The sequence below is a fragment of the Corylus avellana genome, chromosome 2 (genome assembly GCF_965113065.1).
Source record: "Corylus avellana chromosome 2, dhCorAvel1.hap1.2, whole genome shotgun sequence".
Classification (NCBI taxonomy): Eukaryota; Viridiplantae; Streptophyta; class Magnoliopsida; order Fagales; family Betulaceae; genus Corylus; species Corylus avellana.
Window position 1 is genome coordinate 39520630 of NC_142491.1, and position 19418 is coordinate 39540047.

The window sequence follows — 19418 nt, forward strand, 5'->3', positions numbered from 1 at the left end:
GGGACGCAAGTCAAACCGTGATTGGTGCTGACATGACATTTCGTCATATTTTGGACGAAATTTTGACGGAAGGACCATATCCATCTTAGGCAAACCAGAGAGACCTCATATGATAAAAAGTAAACTCTAGGGGTCAAAAAATAAAGAAGTTAAACCACGAAGATGAATAAGATATTTAACCATTTTTTTAAGGGTTAAATACTAAATACCTCATGGGGTTTCACAACTTTATTTTTTTTCCCCCTAAGGTTTGATTTTTATTACAGAAGGTCCCTGTGGTTTTGATAATAGACCAAATTAGTCCTCCGTTAGTTGACTTAACGGAATTTCACATTGACTAATCAGATGTTGACACGTGGCACTTACTTAATTTTTTTTTTAAATTTTTAAAAAATGTTAAAAAAAAAAGGAAAAAAAAGAAAAGGAAAAAAAATTGAGGGCGGCTCTTGGCCATTTGGGGGTGGCCGAGCCACCCCCTTTGGCCATGGGGTGGCTTGGCCACCCCCATCTGGCCGGATGGGGGTGGGTCGGTCACCCCCTTGGCTCCATGGGGGTGGCCGAGCCACCCCTTGGGTGCCCAAGGGGGTGGCCAAAACCACCCCCAATGGGTACTGGGAGTGGCTCGGCCACCCCCATGGAGCCAAGGGGGTGGTCGAGCCACCCCCATTTTTTTTTCCTTTCCTTTTTTTTTTTTTTTTTTTTAAAAAAAAAAATTAAGTATATGCCACGTGTCAACATCTGATTGGTTCACGTGAAATTTCATTAAGTCAACTAACGGTCAACTGACAGAAGGACTAATTTGGTCTATTATCAAAACCACATAGACCTCCTGTGATAAAAATCAAACCCTAAGTGAAAAAAAATAAAGTTATAAACCCCCGGAGGGTATTTAGTATTTAACCATTTTTTTTAATTCGTGTGATTATGAGTTTATTGTAATTTGTGAAGTTCACCAATTTTGGCAATCTTCCAAAATGTGTATGACATGATGCAACAAAAACAATAAATGTGTTTCACTTTATCACAACAAAATGATTGCAATGCAAATAACATTTGTTCATATATGTATAAATATCTTCTAGTTTTATAGTAATCTAGGTCGAAACTTTTACAGCAATCTAGGTCAAAAGTTTTACAATGCAAATTTTTTATTACAAACTTGATTTATTGGAGGAAATCAAATGTTTGTGATGTGTTTTCATCACCCTAATAGAGTCCAAAAAGGAATTTTATTTCCATACGGAGTAGTAGTCCAAGTCCCAGTTGAGTCAGATTTGTTTCTTATAGAGTTAGAGTCTTAGTTGGAGTTAATAGTCCGTCATAATTCTAGTCAGTCAAGTACTTAGATGATTGAAGAGTTTTATTTGGATTATTAATTCTATTTGTAACCAATCAGTATCGCTCCTCTATTTAAAGGGAAGATGATTAATGAAGAAGGACGCTTGAGAAAATTATATTCAAACATTGTGTTTGTCAAAAGGTCTAGTTTCCTTTATGAATCTACTACTTTGTTACTAGTGGGTTCGCATCAGTTTGTATAAAACTTATAAAATTTTTGACTTGTGTATTTCAATTTTTTATGATCCGACAATGGATTTGTTGGGATTCAGCATGAAGATGTGGAATCAGGTTATTTATTGAAACGAGAATTATCAAAAAATAACAATAATTAAAGCCTATAGCGCTTATTTTCAATGCATTTACGTCGGAATCACTTTTATTCTATTTTACTTGGTTTGTGTTTTCCAAGTTCGATTGAGCTTATACGCTCTAACTCTAGCTGGAACAGAAGATGGTTGATAAGTGGCAGTCTTAAAAAATGTGTATTACAATTTACATGATCCAACAAAAACAATAAATGTGTTTCACTTAATCACAACAAAATGATTGCAATGCAAATAACATTTGTTCATGTATGTATAAATATCTTATAGTTTTATAGCAATCTAGGTCGAAAGTTTTACGATGCAAATTTTTTATTACAAACTTGATTTATTGGAGAAAATCAAATGTTTGTATAAAGCATGCAAAAGTCGACTTGCTCTTTATCAATTTTTGACTTGTGTATTTCAACTTTTCATGATCCGATGGTGGATTTGTGGGGATTCAATATGAAGATGTGGGATCAGATTATTTAGTAAAACGAGAATGATCAAATAATAATAATAATAATTAAAGCCTATAGCGCTTATTTCTAATGCATTTACGTCGGAATCACTGTTATTCTATTTTAGGTAATTGAAATTGAGATGGTTGGAATCCTTTTATATGTTTAGAAATTGAAATACAACGTTAATGGGTTTTAATATTTATTTGTTTTAATTACTTCTTGTAATTCTAAACTTTAGTTGAAATTGATTATTGACGAAGAGTATTCAGCACTCACCAGATCAAAGGATTTTAATCGAAGCATACGATTGACATAATAAAATAACTATAAGTCTATATCCAATTCATAGGTCAATCAAACCATGCCATTTCAGCCTCTAGTTATCAGCCCACCTTCCCTCTTGTTGAAAAAAAAATAAAATTCTGCCCCTAATTCAGCACATAAAATTATTAGGATCTGAGCTATTAACCATATCTTGAATTAGATCATCAACCTACTAAGATATGTTTCTTCCTATATAAGTAACTAATGAAGGGTTAGTGAAGAGTTTTAATATCATAGGATTGTATTCATCAGTTTGTCGAAAATTCATGTCTTTTTTCTTTAGATACAAATTTTTTACAAACCAACTTTCAAAAGTGACATATGTTGCTTAACATATACAATGTGATAAATACATGTTTTTTAATGTACTTCTTATATGCTTTTTTAATAGCTTAAAATATACATCATTTTTATTTTTAGAGGCGGATTTGTAAAAAATTTATGTCATTATAGCTCTTGTTGAACCTTCACTTCTCCCTTCTCTCATTCCTCCTCTTTCCTGCATCCAAATGAATCTCTCTCCTTCATCGCCTCTATTTCACATCTTTGTTTCGAAATTGGAAGTCAGATTTATCACTCATGAATCTCTCTACCTTATCCTCCCTACTTGAACGTCCTCCTGTATTGTATTTTTCAATTTTTCTCACTTATTAAAAAAACAAAGGAAAAGAATATATATATATAATTAATTTGTGGTCTCTTAATTATTAGAAGACGGTAATTTATTAAATTAATTTGAAATTGTTTTTTCTTCGTTCAAAATATAATAGGCTAATGGTCCTAAATGGAAGCCTGGCGCCTGCAAGGAGTTGAGAAGATTTCTATGATTTGGCAACCGGACTGTATACCACATTGAAGGGCAGGCTTTATTATCCTCAAAACTTGTACAGGATTCCAATTCCCATACAAAAAAGTCGTACACCTAAAATTTCTGTCTACCCAAAAGCTACCCTCCAAGCCTAGCCTTCATAATTTTCTTCAACTGCAACAGCAACACAGGAGGAAATGGGCCAAATGGCACCAAATTTTCATCAACTTAATTAATATTGAAGAACATGTTTATTAATATTTTAATATTTTTCATCAACTTACTATTTAACTGAAACAGAGCAAACTGCTCTGTCCATGTGACGAGTTTTTGATTAATGAGAATGAAATGCTACAAGCTTTGTCAAAAAAAAAAAAAAAAATCTGAAACAGAGTAAATCAATGCTGTGAAATAAACTTGCATATCTAAGATGATATGAGGTTTGGTGATTAGGTAACCTGATTGGTTCTGTCCATGAGAGATCCAAACTCACCCTCTGTTTGCATGGACACGTGGCTTGCAATAATTTTATGAAAAATCACTTTGTACATAGGTTTTAACGTCTTAAAAGGACACGTATGGCTTTATTTTGATGATAATGGAAAGTCTTACCTCATACACCCAGTTTAGTTCACCAAATACACCATAACTAGAAATGCTGGCCTCCCAAAAATACAAACCAAACCTTTTGGCCTTTCCTTATAAATCATTCCCCTGCACTGCACTGCACTGCACTGAATCAACTCTAAGCTACGTTCCATGGCCTTAAGAGGGATTGGCATGGCTCTAGCCGTAGTCCTAGTCAGCTTGTTTTGGGCAAGAGCTGCGGCTCAATCAGGCTGCACCAGTGTGCTCATTGGCATGGCTCCGTGCCTTAGCTATGTCTCTGGGAGCTCCTCAACCCCGTCATCCTCCTGCTGCTCAAAGCTCACTAGTGTTGTGCAATTACAGCCACAATGCCTTTGCACTGCGCTTAATGGCGGTGGCGGTGCTGCATTGGGTGTTACAATCAACCAGACGCTTGCTCTTGCGCTCCCAAGTGCTTGCAACGTGCAAACTCCTCCCGTCAGCCAGTGCAATGGTAAAATTGAAATGATGTAACAATAAATTTATTTATTTATTTTTTAATGTGCGTAAATACAACTTAATTATGTGACAATGAAAATAAAAATAGTTTTTATTGGCTAAACATTTGTTGCTTAACTTCAATTTGGAGGCAGCTGCTAATGGACCGGCATCATCCTCCGTCTATTCCCCAGTTGGTTCACCTGAAGGTTTACTTGGTGACTCTCCAACTAGCTCATCGACATCAGGTACTTGTCAATATGAGATATTCAACAAATCGTTCTAAAAACCAATGATAGATCACAAAAGGCCAACTCCAATTAAACTAGAGGTTACTAAATAATAAATATTATTGTTGATATAATTGACTGCACTTTGATTATCCGACCAACAATACATGTAAAGACAAGCAAAAAATAAGCGTGAATGATTTATTGAAAAATGTCGGCGGTAAATACTACAACCCAAGTCACTAAGATAATCTTTGAGATAATAGAAAGCAGAAGGATGGAGATGAAGAGAGTGCAAACTTGGGTCCGAATGTCCGATACCTTTTTTATAAGTTTGCCACTGATTAGACGAGTAGGTTTAGGATGGCAACCATTGGAGGTCTAGGGCTCAATATGGAAGGTCAATAATTCTCATGAACAACTTTCCTTTTGGGTTTGATCAAACCTAACCCAACTAGGCAAGGCCATTGATGGGTAGAATCCTTTCCTTCTATGACCTTCCTATCATAAGTCTGTCTCGTGAACAATCAATGGTCCGAGGACCAACAATGTTTTCCAGGAATTGAAGTATGTTGATTCAAGGGTCCTTAGGGCGCCAACGACTATGGAGCTCACTTGAGGGGAGACCGTCGGCTAATACCTCTCATGGGGCTGTCCGTAGGTCGAAATTTAGGCAATCGATAGTCTTCTTAACGAAGAGCATGTTTCGGATTACATTTGAGAAATAAAGTTTTTAAATTAAAAAATATTTTTTTGACAAAAGTTTCATTTTTAAGTTTTTGCCAAAAGTGTGTTTTGGCTATTTTTAAACACTTAAAAGCGCTTTCAATTTTTTTTTACCAAATTGGTGTTTTTTTTTTTCAAACAAATTTTTTGAATGTTAAACGCACTTTTAAGCTCCTTAAACGCACACCTAAGTGGACCAAAAATCCATACTGTCAGGCGTTTCATCAGTCTTGAGGGTATATGAGCCTTCAAGGGCAAAAGGCCCCAAAGGGTAGTACCGTAGTGGGCCTCTATGGACATGCGGTAATCCATATCACCAAGACTGATTCCCAAGGGCTTTGCTGAAGTTTGCACTGAATTCCAACTGTTCTTTTCAAAATCCTCCAAGTCCAGTTAAAAAAAAAAAAAAAAAAAAATCAGTTTCGAAATTAACATTTACTTGCCCATCCTTTTGTGAGAAAAGTTCTCCAAATTCTTGAGCAGTCGAAATAAGTTCCAATAAAAATCAGAATTAAGTTCATAATTTATTTCTTTCAATTTGAGTATCCGAACTTTGGCATTTATACAAACGCTTAGCAATAGCCACGAAAGAACTTATTAATTACATAGATGTTTAAACTGCTACCTTCAAATAGATGCATCACTATGCAAATTGTGAGTGAATTGTCTCCGGTATTAAAGATGTGAAGTTGTTTAATGATTGTTAAAGTATTAATTAAATAATTAAATTTATTATTTATATTAGCTTAAATTTTTTAAATAATTGGTAATTTAATATGGAATCAAACAAAAAATTTTTTTTTTAGATGATTAACTTTTAAGATAATTAATAATTTAACATGATATTGTAATTATCATTTGAGTTCAAATGTGAATGGATGTAGGAGGATCTAAAACAGTTCCAACGACAGGGGAGGTGGCTTCCAATGGTGCTATCATGGAGACACCCCTTCAGCTCATCCTCCCATTGATCTTCATATCTGCATATTGTTCAACAGTTGCAGCAACTTTGGAGTTCTTTCTGGGATTTCATGGAGCATGAACCGCCATTAATGGAGGTCTTGTGTGCTAGCAATACTTGCTCTATTAATGTAATCTCTTATATAAAGTTTGTGTGTGTTTACTTAATACTATATATGTATTACTCTTCTGCATACTTTTGATACCTGAAGAACAGAGCTTACACCTTATGTGTAATCCTGTTAAATACAATATATTTCTCAAAGTTTCTATACTTTACTAATTAATCTCTTAAATGGTGACTCCGGCCGGTCATTATTCGTGTTATCTTTTCTATTGAGGTTACCAAATTTTCTTGTTGTCACAATAGACTCATTCATTGGACTGCTTAAATAACCGCCATTTTTTACGATCTATTCTTGGCGTGTGTGCCGTGTCAAAAAACTATTGAGTTGTGCCATTTAATTGCCCGATTTTCATATGTTGCTATGTAGAATAGTAGTACAATGAATATGAGAAGTGGGTGGTCTTATTTGAAATGGGTTTTTGAGAAAGTTGGTTGAGGCCATTGATACATAAAAATATTCTCTTGTTCTCTTGATATTTTTGTCATTTTTTGTAACGGAATGGGGACATTACATATCCAATAATAATCCAGTTTGGTAAATGAATCAATTAAAAATTAGTAAGAACATTACAAATTGTGTGGTAGATTGAGAGATAAGTGTAATTTCTCTCATGTTTTTTCCCATAAACATACCTTTATTTACTCTTGGAGTAATTTTCCCAAGTATTTTCTTAGACAAGTGCAACATGAAATAAGCTAAACGAATTCGTTTCATTTATATGTGTTCTTATTTTGTTGCAACCCTAATTTCAAGATTGATTTACTTGTCTTCTGTTTTATAATTTTAATATTATTTTCAATTATTAAGACGTTGGGTTTCTATATATATCTTTCCTCCCATATGCTCTTTGTATATTACATAAAATTATTACTCATCTTCCTATTACAATTCAAAAGTACTTACAAATTATTATCCACCATTCTAATTTGAATGTTGGTCTTCTTAGGCCCGCATATGATACCTTGTTTGATTGTATTTCGTACTTTCATTTCTTTCACCCACCAATTAATATATGTCAACAACAAAGCAATGTTTGATCACTGTTTTGGAGTATGGACAATTGTTGCCGTTAATATTGGGTATATTAGGTTGTTTGTGAAATAAATCGATTTATTTATATTGTCATTTTGTCTTTATGCTAAATTAGATGTCGAACACGGATGCCCAATGGCCACCACATATTGAGACCATCTTCGTAGAATATTTGTTGTCCATGTTGAACCGCGGCGAAATTGCCAGGGGCACGTCCGAATTTTCTAACATGGTTGGGTTTAAGTACACTGGAGTGCGGTCCGAATTTTCTAACATGGTTGGGTTTAAGTACACTGGAGTGCGGTGTAAAGACAAGCTCAAACGATTGAGAACCACCTATACAGAATTTAAAGAACTCCTAGAGCCTTAGACAGGGTTTGGTTGAGATCCGGTGTCAAACACGGTTGAGGGTACTGAAACAATGTGGCAAAACTTTATGCTGTGTTTGAAGATCCCGATTTGTCTGCAGCATGGCTTCACAACTGTAGTTGAGAACTTATTTACATTCTTTACTGAGGCTGTCTAGTGAATTATCTGCTTGGTTTATGTTTTATTTTGTTTACTGAGGCTGTCTAGTGAATTATTTACATGGGTTATATGAAAGTTTGGTAACAGTTGAAATTATTTTTTATATTTTTATGATATTTGAAGTTTTTTTTGGAAAATTCACTTTACCCTTATGAAATTTCAGGGGTTTTTCATTTCTAACCCCAATATTTAAAAATTGGCAATGTATCCCCTGATGTTTTAAAAATTTTCAATTCAGACATTCCGTTATTAATTTTCGTATAATTGGATGGAAATCATCCCACATGTGTCTAACGTAGGCTTTTTTTATGCCCTCTATTCCAATTTTATCCTCATTAAAACCTATGAAATTACGTAATTACCCTCATTAAAACCTATGAAATTGAGAGCAATTACGTAATTTCACAGGTTTTAATGAAGGCAAAATTGGAATAGAGGGAATCAAAATTCCACGTGAGACGTACGTAGGATGATTTCCGTCCAATTAGATGAAAATTGGTAACAGAGGGTCTGAATTAAATTTTTTTAATACATTATGTTGCCAATTTTTAAATATTGAGATTCGAATTGAAAAACCCCTGAAACTATTTTTGATACATTAGAGGACATTGCCAATTTTTAAATATTGAAGTTCGAATTGAAAAACTTGTGAAACTTTAGGGGTATAGTGAATTTAACCTTTTTTTTTTGTTTTGTTATAAACTCTTGATGAACTCCTAATTTAAAGAGTTACCTGTTTTCGCTTGGCAGGCTTTTGGTTCCTTTGTTTGTTTATGATTTTATTAATTATTATTAGGGGAAACTTCAGAAAACCCCCCTGAAGTTTCAGCCGATTTGAAAAGACCCCCCTGAATTTCCAAAGCTCTCACTTAGACCCCCTGAACTTTGGTTTTCTCTCACTTTGGACCTCTTTAATATTAAACTACGTCGTTTTGGATGTTTTATACCCATTTTACCCTTCCTCAAAACTATGTCGTTTTGTGTCCTAAAATCACAACACATATCCAGCCCAAAACGACGTCGTTTTAAGCATAATTTTTTTTTTAATTAAAAAAAGTAAAATATATATATATATATAAAAAAAAAAAAAAAAAAAAAAAAACGGGGGTGGCTACAGCCACCCCCTGGCCGATCTGGGGGTGGTCGAGCCACCCCCATGGCCAAGGGGGTGGTCCGGCCACCCCCTTGGCCCCCAAAAAAAAAAAAAAAAAAAAAAGGGATGGGGTGTTTTTGGGGGTGGCCGGACCACCCCCAAGGGGCTGGGGTGGTTTCGGCCACCCCATACCGGCCGTATGGGGTGGCCGAAACCACCCCCAGCCCCTTGGGGGTGGTCCGGCCACCCCATATGCACCCCCCCGCCCCCCCCCCCCGTTTTTTTTTTTTTTTTTTTTTTACCCTTTTGGGGGTGGCCGGACCACCCCCATGGCCAAGGGGGTGGTCCGGCCACCCCCAGACCGTCCAGGGGTGGCTCTGCCACCCCCTTATTATTATTATGAATGAATACATCATTACCAAAACAAAAGACTTCATTAAAAGCTGAAGTCGGAAAAACTAATCAAGGTTAGTTTTCACAAATTATAGTAGAAAATTTCGAGTTCATATTAACTTTTTACCTTAACAAATGATTTAGTTTAAAATGACACGATTCTGAATAAAAATATAAAAATATTATGAAGTTTTAAAAATCTCTTATGAGTTGAAGTGAGAAAAATTATGAAAAGAAAATGCAATGATTTTTTCTTTCTTTTTGAGCCACTGGACTTACAACGATATGAAATCCTTTCAAGTTTCAAGGCTTTTGAAGGAAACAATGATTTGTTTCCCCCTCCGAATTTTCAGTCGATTTGTCAACAACCTCTTAAACTTTCAAATTTTTCACTTTGGACCACTGAACTTTCAATTTCTATCCCTTTGGACCTCTTTGTTAGTTTTCAACGTTAAACTTAAACGGTTTGACTTTTTATCCTCATTATACCCTCACTTGAAAACTACACCGCCTTGGGTCCCAAAACTACAACACCTATTCAGCTCAAAATGACGTCGTTTTGGGCATTAATCTTTTTTTTTTCTTAGAAAAAAGAAAAAAAAAAAAAAAGAAGAAATTCGGGGTGGCTCCATGACCGGTCTGGGGGTGGTTCGACCACCCCCATGGCCAAAAAGCCCAAAACCCATTTTGTGATTTTTTTTTTTTTTTGGGGGTGGCCGGACCACCCCCAAGGCCCCAAAAACCCGAAACCCATTTCGTGAATGGATTTTTTTTATTCTTTTTTTGGGCTTTAAGGGATGGCCGGACCACTCACAAGGGCCTAGGGGTGGTCCGGCCACCCCCAAAAGCCCAAATCCCATTCTATGAATGAGTTTTTTTTTTTTTTTTGGGGGGGGGGGGGGGGGGGGGGGGGCTTTTGGGGGTGGCTGGACTTGAGTATATATGCATATATATGCCGGCCAAATTAATTAATAAACATTAGTAGAATCAAGTCAAACAATTTTATTAAACAATTCAAAAGTCATAATACCGTGAGAGAAATACAAAGAACTATGTATTCTCTAAAGGATATTCTTTTAAAAATCTTTTCATATGCATATTCTCTAGATTCATCAAACTTTAGGCAATGCGAATCCTTATAAATATTGGAAGCTCTCTAATATTTTTGCATTCTCGAAAAAATACTTCTTTAGAGTTTCTTCTTCTGCCAATCCTTTAGAATTTGCAATCTTGACAGTCTTTAGGCAATGCCGCCAACAGAGAATCGGAAGACGTTTGCAACAGCTAGGATTTTTCAATTTATAAGTAGGATTTCCGTATGAGAACTGAAATATAAGCACATAATTAGGAGCATTATCAAAAATGTTAGAAATAAGGCATCAATCTACTTTAGGCCAAAAAGGACCAAAAAAAAAAAAAAAGACTGGTGTTAAAAACTTAGAGTAGAAATGTCAATTGTCCAAAAGAAACTGAAAATAATGTTGAAAGAAGGCATTATATATGAACATATGCAATACCTTGAAAGATATCTTATTAAGTGTCCCTTGGTACTGCCATTCTATAAAAAGAATATCTAGAAGAGGACAAATCCACAACAACACATCCACAACTTCGTGGATTTCTCTTGTAGGTATAGAATTTACGATTAGCTTCAATTCCTTAACATTATATAATGGGCATGGTACGGTTTTTCTCAATCTTTTTGCAATTTTCAGAGCCTTCACAAAGTAAATAAAAACATGTGTTAGATTTTTATATAATATATGCTATAAATGATGTACAGAGTAACATAGAATAGGAAACAAATAAAAAGAATATAATAAAATAAACTAGAATACCTCGTCTTCGAAAAGAGTCCAAGTCAACAATTTCGGTTGATTTAACTTTGAAAGGAATTCAATCCTTTCAGCATCCAATGCAGTCTCTTCCGAAAAGAAGAGAATAACTTCTGATAGACTTGAAGAATTCAAAGAAAAGGAAATAACCTTACCCTCATACTTGAGTCTATGTAAATTAGGAGTAACAATATCAACTTTAACTAGCTTGGCACAATTAATAAAGGTCAAACTCTTCATGCGATGACTTGAAATCTTAATTCTTTTCAAAATAGAGCAATCTGCTAAGTCCAAGTGCTCAATGAGTTGATGTTTAGAAAGAACATCATGCAACCAATTGTCAGTAATGCCGCATGAATCTAATACTAACTTCTTCAAATTTTCGCACGGGCCTAGGTTTATTTGGCATGGTAGTCTCGTAAGGTCGAAAACTAAAGATTCAAGATTGGATGCTTCAATCTCTATACTCTCAAGTTCATAATTTTGTATTAGCGCAATGGCCTTAAGTTTAGGAAGACCTGACACTCGTATACTTTTTAACTCAGAACAATATTCAAATGTTATCTCTTCTATATCGCGACAACTATCAATTAGAGTTTGGAAAAGCTGGCTCTCCTCCACTCCAACAGACAAAACCAACTTTTTCAAAGATGATAAGTTAATATCACCGGAAATTGACTTCAACTTGCACGTGCCCAAATTCAACTCAGTTATTGATTTTGCTACAAGAACCCTCTCAGGCAACTCATACCACTTTTGATGGATTCGGATCAATATGTCAAGATTCAACTCTTTTACATTGCATTCAATTGCATAGTCAATCCAACGGTTCACAACAGCATAATCTGATTCATCGAACAGGATGGAAAGACTTAACTTGTTTAGATTTAGCCTTTGCCTATAGTGGGCAAGTAAAGATCTCTCCACAAAATTTATAAACTCTTCTTTTTTTCTCTGGATTTCTTGTTCTTTCTCGTTGGGTGGAACCTTGCGCAAATTTGTATCAAAGGGGAGTTGCTCAAAGTCTGGAACGGGGTATAAAGCCCACACCCTTTGCCATCTCTTGGACAATATGCTAAGTTGAAGGGTTTGTTTTGTGGGAATGAAGGATAGAATGTGCTCTAGAATAGGGTCTGACAATTCAGATATCCGATCGATTTTGTGCTCCATACGGATGAAACTTTCCTACAAAGAAAGTAATCTAATTAGCACAAAGCATATTTAAAAAAAAAAAAAACAAAAAACTATCAAGAAGAAGTTTTTATGTCTGAAAAAGAAAATAAAAACCAGACAACAAACAAATTGGGAGCAGAAAACAGATGCTATTATTGGGAACAAAATAAATTGATAGGAAGACCAACCTTCAACGTACGACGTTGGGATTGTCGGGTGTTCGACGAGAGCTTGTAGGGGCTGGCCGGACTACAGCAGACGAACAAAATAAATTGATAGGAAGACCAACCTTCAACGTACGACGTTGGGATTGTCGGGTGTTCGACGAGAGCTTGTAGGGGCTGGCCGGACTACAGCAGACACGACGGCAACACAACAAATTGTGAAGTTGTAAGAACAAGTAGGAATTGTGTGTATATATATAATATAAATAGTCTAATGATATAAGGAGAATTAGAGTTTTTTTAGAGTCATGAGTCATTTTAAATGTGACGTGACATTTAAAATCCCTATTAAATTTGAAATGATCAATATTAAATTTTAATCTATTAGTTATTTTAAATGCCACATCACAATTAGGATAATTCTAAGGTGGACTCTTCCTTGTATCATTACTCCTACTATAAATGAGTAATACTATAAGTCTTTTTAAAATCATCTCAAATGTAATGTGACTTTTAAATCACTAATAGATCAAAAGTATACAAATCACATCTCAAATTCAACAACAATTTTAAAACTACATCAAAAAGAATTATACCATTACTTAAATATAAATAAACCTCCTTTTTCAACCCAATTCTCTTGGGAATCCCTTTTAAGGCTGGTCATCAAGGAATCCCCGATTTCCTGCACCTTAATGGAAATCGCTTAATTGAATCATCAAAATTAACGATTTTACCTAAATATGTACCCATATTTACAAGTGTGCCCTTCAACCTTTTTTGTGAAAAAAATTAAAAAAAAAAAAAAATTCACTGCTATTCGCTGCACCCAGCGACCATACCAAATTGCCCTTGACATTTAAAAGCACTCAACTGCCCTTCCACTGCATGTTGACATGAATATATATATATATATATATATATATATATATATATAATAGCATTTATTTGTTGGAAGCTACGCAAGAGCGACCTAAACAAAAACTATTGTGCTTTCTCAAGTTTGACTAAGTCATTGTATAACTTGACTTTAACCTCATCAAGGCATCAATAACACACAAGACGGCTAATAATAAAAGGATTGAGAATTTCCATTTTGCAAGTCGAGCACTTAAAATTTTTTTTTTAAGCCACTGAACTCACCTCCCATCACCGTGGTTCGAATCTCTAACCTATTTTTAGGGAAATTACTTTTACAAACAAACTTTATTCATTGTGGCTAAAGTTTCTTTCACAAAAAATAAACGAATCTAGATTATAACCCTTCAAACATACAAGATCAATTCTTTAAGAAAAATGAGTAATTTTCAGTGAATTAGTTACTCTGAGGATTTCTTGAAAACAAACCAACCACAATAGGGAGTTAGTCGTAAAACCAATAAAAGCAAATAATTAATTAGAAGAAGAAAGAATAGAACACAATAAAAAGAAGAAGTTATCTTCCAAATTGAGTACTTATTTTAAATTACTTTAATAGAATAGATTTTTAAAAAAATCAATCTAATTTGGAGGAGTTTTATCCATCTAAAGTCAAGGAGTTGTATTTTACTTACTACTTCAAGTGAAAAAGGCATGCTTAATTCTCACGCTACACTAATACTTCAAATGCAACTACATTAATAAATTTCATCACTAACTCTTAAAATAATTTATGTCAATTAAAAGCACCCTAAAGAAAAGTATGAACATTTCATTGCAATTGTTTTTTTTTTCTTTTTTTGAATTATTTTATGATTATTAAAATTTAAACACTTAAATTATCTTAAAAATTATTTGAAAAAGTATTAAATTGTTTAGAATTAAATTTGTATTTTTTTTTTCTAAAATAATCTTCTTGAGAGTTCTACAGTCAATTAAAGACTATTTTCCCATTATAGAATAAAAGAGTTCTTTCCTCCATTAAAAACTAAAAAAAAAAAAAATTACTTTATCAATTATCATCCACACACTTCACCCATCACAAATCACCTTTTTTTTTTTTTTTTTTTCACGGTTTCACCCAACTGACCACAAATATTTTTTTCTTCTTTTTTTTTTTTTTTCTTATTCTTTTCTTATCTTTTTCAATTTTTCTTTTTGACTCTAGAAGAGTCTCGACTCTTGACCTTATCTAAGAAAGTAAGAATAGATAGCTTCTTTGTCTCTGGGTTCTTACAGTCTTTCTCTTTCACAGTATCACGCACTGCGCACGCCTCTAGCAGTCAAGCCAAAAAAAAAAAAACCTTTCACGGTTTCGCCGTTCCAGACTCTGTTTCTCTTCTTAGTTCTCACATGTTCAAATTTCTTCCAAGAAAAAATTGGTGTTTCAGAAAAGCCCCAAATCTCAAGACTCAAAGCATAAATCAGATTAAATTCTACAGAGAAGAGAGGAAACTCACCATGCACTGCTGTTGCTGCTGCTGGTGCGTGGACGGCCGGCCGACGGTGGATGTACAGATCGACCACCTGACCTTGGAATGCCCACCTGACCTTCAGCCCCATTTCTTCCTCCTCCACCATACCAGATGCATCTTATAATACTTTCCATCAACTTAAGAGTAAATTAATAAATAGAGGTCGAATGCACGACTTTTTCTCTAGTGACATATTAATCTCAGCTACGAAATAAACTTGTATATCTAAGATGATACGAGGTTCGGTGGTTCTGTCCACGAGTAGGGGTGGAAAATGAATACTTGACACGAGCCGATTACGATTCGCAGGTACTCATTATACGATTAGCTTATACACAGACACGATCTGTTTAGCTAAATAGGTAATCGGGTCTGAAACGATTATGACATAAAAATAACCGAATAACTCGACACAACTTGTTTTACCCATTTAAAATAATCAGGTCTAATCGGGTAGACACGACCCGACATGACCCATTAAAACCTTAAATTATAAAATTAAAAACAACAATTCTCAAAATATAACCTTAAACAACAATTAGAACTTCAAGAACTCAAAATATAACCAGAATAAAATCAAGATCTGAAATAATAGATCCAAAACTGGAAATTTTTTTGATGAATTTATTATTAATTTCAGTTCTATCTAAGAAATTCTCTGTGCACATTGTTCATCAAAGTGCCACCAACTACAAATAGAAACCGCTCTACAACATGAGAATCCCTCTGCAATTTCGACAAATTGAAGAACTAAAAAAATTAAAAATGGACCTATTCCGTGTCAATGCGCTACAAGAATGTCACTATTGAACGCGTCCACCACTGGATTGGGCGAGTCTGGGACTGGGCTCGGGCTTAGGAACAATATGGACTTGGCCGCCATGAGCCTCTTCCTTTGCGGGCACCGGTAGATCCTCCCTGCAAAGCATGGCACGCCGTCGATCATGTTGACCGGCGACTATTGTTGACTGCCGGCATTCGCAGTTGAGGACGACGGCAGGGTTGCGCGGTGTAGAGAGATCTAAAACGATGCGTAGAGAGAGTGGGACGAGTTGACTCAGTGAGTTTGGGAGCTGATTCGCGAGTGGAGGGTTTGGGCGAGAGCGCCGGGCTTAAGGTACTTCTGGAACGACTCAGTCCAGTTCGGGGAGGTGGAGAAGGAATTGGTAGATCTGAGCTTGCGGTTCATGGTGTGCAGTGAGAAGTGGCAGAGGCGCGGTTTAGCCTTTAGGTTTATTGAATATTGAGTACCTCTGCCGTCTGATTGCCTTATCCTTAAAAATAAAATAAAATAAATAAATAAATAAAACTGTGTCTAGCGGGTCAACCCGCTAGACATGAAATTACCAGGTCTTAATCGGGTAGACCCGATTACGACCCGAATCCGATAAGCCCAAACTCAATACCTATTTTTTCGTATCAGGTTCGCAAGTCGTGTCAAAATTGCGAGATCCAAACTCACTCTCTATTTGCAATGACACGTGGCTTGCAATAATTTTATGAAAACTCATATAAGATGGTTCAACAAAATCACTTTCTTCATAGGTTTTAATGTCTTAAAAGTAGGGGTGTCAAAACCGCCTGCTAACCGTTTAACCATATTAATTGCTAATCGCCTAACCACTATAACCGCCTAGCGGTACGCTTTTTTATATAATATATTTTTATAATTATAATTATAATAATATTTATATATATAACATAATCATTTGATAATTAAATTACATTTTTTTTAAGATAATTAAATCACAATTTTAGTATTAATATATTATCACTATAATTTATATGATTATATCACATGATCAATTGATCATTAAATCATTTGATTATATAATAACAAATTATACATATATAATATGACATAACTCATAAGTATACCAATTCATACTAATATAACAATTAAGTATCTAGAGACTTAGTTTCAATGTATATTATAAACTTATAAGTCTATATATATTGTAAATTATAATTATACATATATGGAAATAAATAATATTAATGTATAAGATCAATACTTAATTATATGATTCAATGACAATTCAAATACTTTATTTAAGTTAATCATATTATTAATGTACAATGATAATGTGATTCATATAATATCAAATTAAGTAATTGATATTGGATTAAACAATGTGTTACTTATAAACACAGTTGAATTATTAATATATTATCATTCTAATTTTAGTAATATTATCACTATAATTGATATGATTATATAATAACAAATAATACATATAATCATATATATCATATGTTTTATTTGAATTCTTTTATATGTTGTGTTGATTTTTTTTTTTTAATTTTTTTTTTTTATATGTTGTGTGTGTGTGTGTGTGTTTTTTTTTTTTTTTGGAAAAATTCACTTCACCCCCTGAAGTTTCAGGAGTTTTCAATTTGAACCCCAAAGTTTAAAAATTGACAATGTACCCCCCTAATGTTTCAAACATTTTCAATTTAAACATTCTATTACTAATTTTCGTGAAATTGGACGAAAATCTTTAAAATTACATAATTACTCTCAGGCTTTTTTAAAAAAGAATTCTGTCAAATTTAACAGAAATTAGTAATGGAAGGTTTAAATTGAAAATTTTGAAACATTGGAAGGGTACATTGACAATTTTTAAACTTTGGGGTTCAAATTGAAAAACTCCTGAAACTTTGGGGGTAAAGAGGATTTTCCTTTTTTTTTTTTTTTTTTTTTAAGTTAACCGGTTATGATTTAATATTTAAGGATTTTTTTTTTTTGTTTAAGTACAAGTAAATGTAAATTTGGGGTCAAATATTTTTTATTTTTCAATATGGTCTCTTTTTATAGCAATTAGGCCTAAGAAGACACTAAAAATACAAAAAACAAATGAGAGTAAAAAATGTTACTGTAATAAAAAAGCCCAAAAAACAGAAAAAAAAAAACAAGCCTAATTTTGAAAAAGCGGTTAGCGGGCGGTTACCTATTTCACTAACCGCTAACCGGCGGTTAGTAGCTAGCGGAATAGGTTATGGTTAGTCAAATCTACTAACCGCTAAGGCGGTTACGGTTAGCAGTTATTGGCAATAACCGCTAACAATAACCGCTAACCGTAACCGTATTGACACCTCTATAAAAAATGACACGTATGGCTTTATTTTGATAATGGAAAGTCTTAATTACCTCGTACGCCCAGTTTAGTTCACCAAATACACCGCAATTCGTAATTGGAAATGTTGGCCCCTAAATAGGTTACGAAGTCAATATATATATATATATATATATAGCATGGCTCGTATTAATAGGGCAAAAACCTAAACAATATACAAATGTTATGTCATTCATTTAATTAGGAGCTTAATTAAGCAATGTTGGAATAATAGGAAAATGCTAATTAAATAACCTTCCACATGGTAATAATCTATAATAGTGGTCGTCATTCTACCATTTCCTTTGTGTTTCAATAAGACTTGAAGTCTCCTAAGGTTAAGTACAAAGGTAGATTATTTATGTATGTCTAGTTCCATAAGAATATAATTGTATGTCTACTTCCATAAGAATATAATTGTTTGTGTGAAGCGTATTTACTTGTGGTTTTTATCATTAAACAAATTATAACTCAAAATGTTTTTTCGATTGTGAAATGTTTGATCAGTATCTAGCCATAATGTAAAATCTCTACCTTCTATTATGCTTTTTTCTGTGAATTTACTAAATGATAAAAGTTAAATAGATGAAGAATATTCTATTATTTGATTAATATATATAATTTCAAATCACTTCCCCCCCCCCCCCCCCCCCCAATATTGTGTCTACTTGATAAAAGTTATTATTATTTTTTTCTCCTTACATAATTGGAGCCTATATTTTGAAACCCTCAAAATATAAAGATTTTAAATATATAAATCCCGGGTGGGTTCAGTCTTATAGGAAAAAATGAATTCAATAATTTTATTTATATTTGAACGCTCCCCCCCTCAAGTGTTTGTTCAATTTCTCACTTAATAAGCTAGTGAGACCCAATACGAAAAATATTTAACTAAAATTAGAGTAAATTGTGAAGTTATGATTTGAACTACTCATGACCTCTATTATGATACTATGTCAAATTGTCACTTATCCTCCAAAACTTAAACTTATAGCGAACACTTTTACATTCAGCTTATACCATGCACACATATATATATGATGGACTTTGTTGTACATGCTTGCTATGATTGTGCAAGGTAGTGTGCCATTTCTAGAAGTTGATAATTTCACAAATTAATACTACCTCCATGTATTGTCTTTTAGGATGTCCAAAAAAGAAAAATAAAAAAAACGTCTTATATCTAAATCCTGGACAAACTCATTATATCTATATATAGAATGCATTCTGCCACACACACACACATATATATATATACTGGCTAGTTATATGGGCAGTATATATACGGCCATATATATACATAGCAGGGAGTACTAACGACAGAGTAAGCTATATATATT

General features: G+C 34.0%; 1 protein-coding gene and 2 pseudogenes across 3 annotated transcripts; 1 reads left to right on the top strand and 2 right to left on the bottom strand.

The window, feature by feature from the left end:
- Window positions 1-3991: 3991 nt before the first annotated feature.
- On the top strand, window positions 3992-6502 carry LOC132167265 (non-specific lipid transfer protein GPI-anchored 5-like). 2 transcript variants are annotated; one of them, XM_059578177.2, is made up of 3 exons: window positions 3992-4323; window positions 4463-4555; window positions 6148-6502. In XM_059578177.2, exons 1-3 carry the CDS (start codon window positions 4002-4004, stop codon window positions 6303-6305), a joined length of 573 nt encoding a protein of 190 aa, XP_059434160.2. In that variant the 5' UTR covers window positions 3992-4001; the 3' UTR covers window positions 6306-6502. The 2 variants fall into 2 exon arrangements, with proteins under 2 accessions (XP_059434160.2, XP_088369737.1); XM_088513611.1 differs by lacking the exon at window positions 4463-4555.
- Window positions 6503-10509: 4007 nt separating this feature from the next.
- LOC132177067 (F-box/FBD/LRR-repeat protein At4g26340-like) lies at window positions 10510-12659 on the bottom strand (annotated as a pseudogene). Its single transcript, XR_015911585.1, has 4 exons — window positions 12594-12659; window positions 11236-12417; window positions 10915-11115; window positions 10510-10722 (listed from the first exon to the last, which is right to left on the bottom strand). The product of XR_015911585.1 is annotated as an F-box/FBD/LRR-repeat protein At4g26340-like (transcript).
- Window positions 12660-15582: 2923 nt separating this feature from the next.
- Window positions 15583-16151, bottom strand: LOC148587738 (uncharacterized; annotated as a pseudogene).
- Window positions 16152-19418: the final 3267 nt, after the last annotated feature.

Bases quoted from the DNA above. Each gene is read 5' to 3' on its own strand.
- LOC132167265 (XM_059578177.2), top strand. From the start codon at position 4,002: ATGGCCTTAAGAGGGATTGGCATGGCTCTAGCCGTAGTCCTAGTCAGC. The intron at 4,324-4,462 runs GTAAAATTGAAA...ATTTGGAGGCAG, and splicing joins TCCCGTCAGCCAGTGCAATG to CTGCTAATGGACCGGCATCA. The intron at 4,556-6,147 runs GTACTTGTCAAT...GAATGGATGTAG, and splicing joins AACTAGCTCATCGACATCAG to GAGGATCTAAAACAGTTCCA.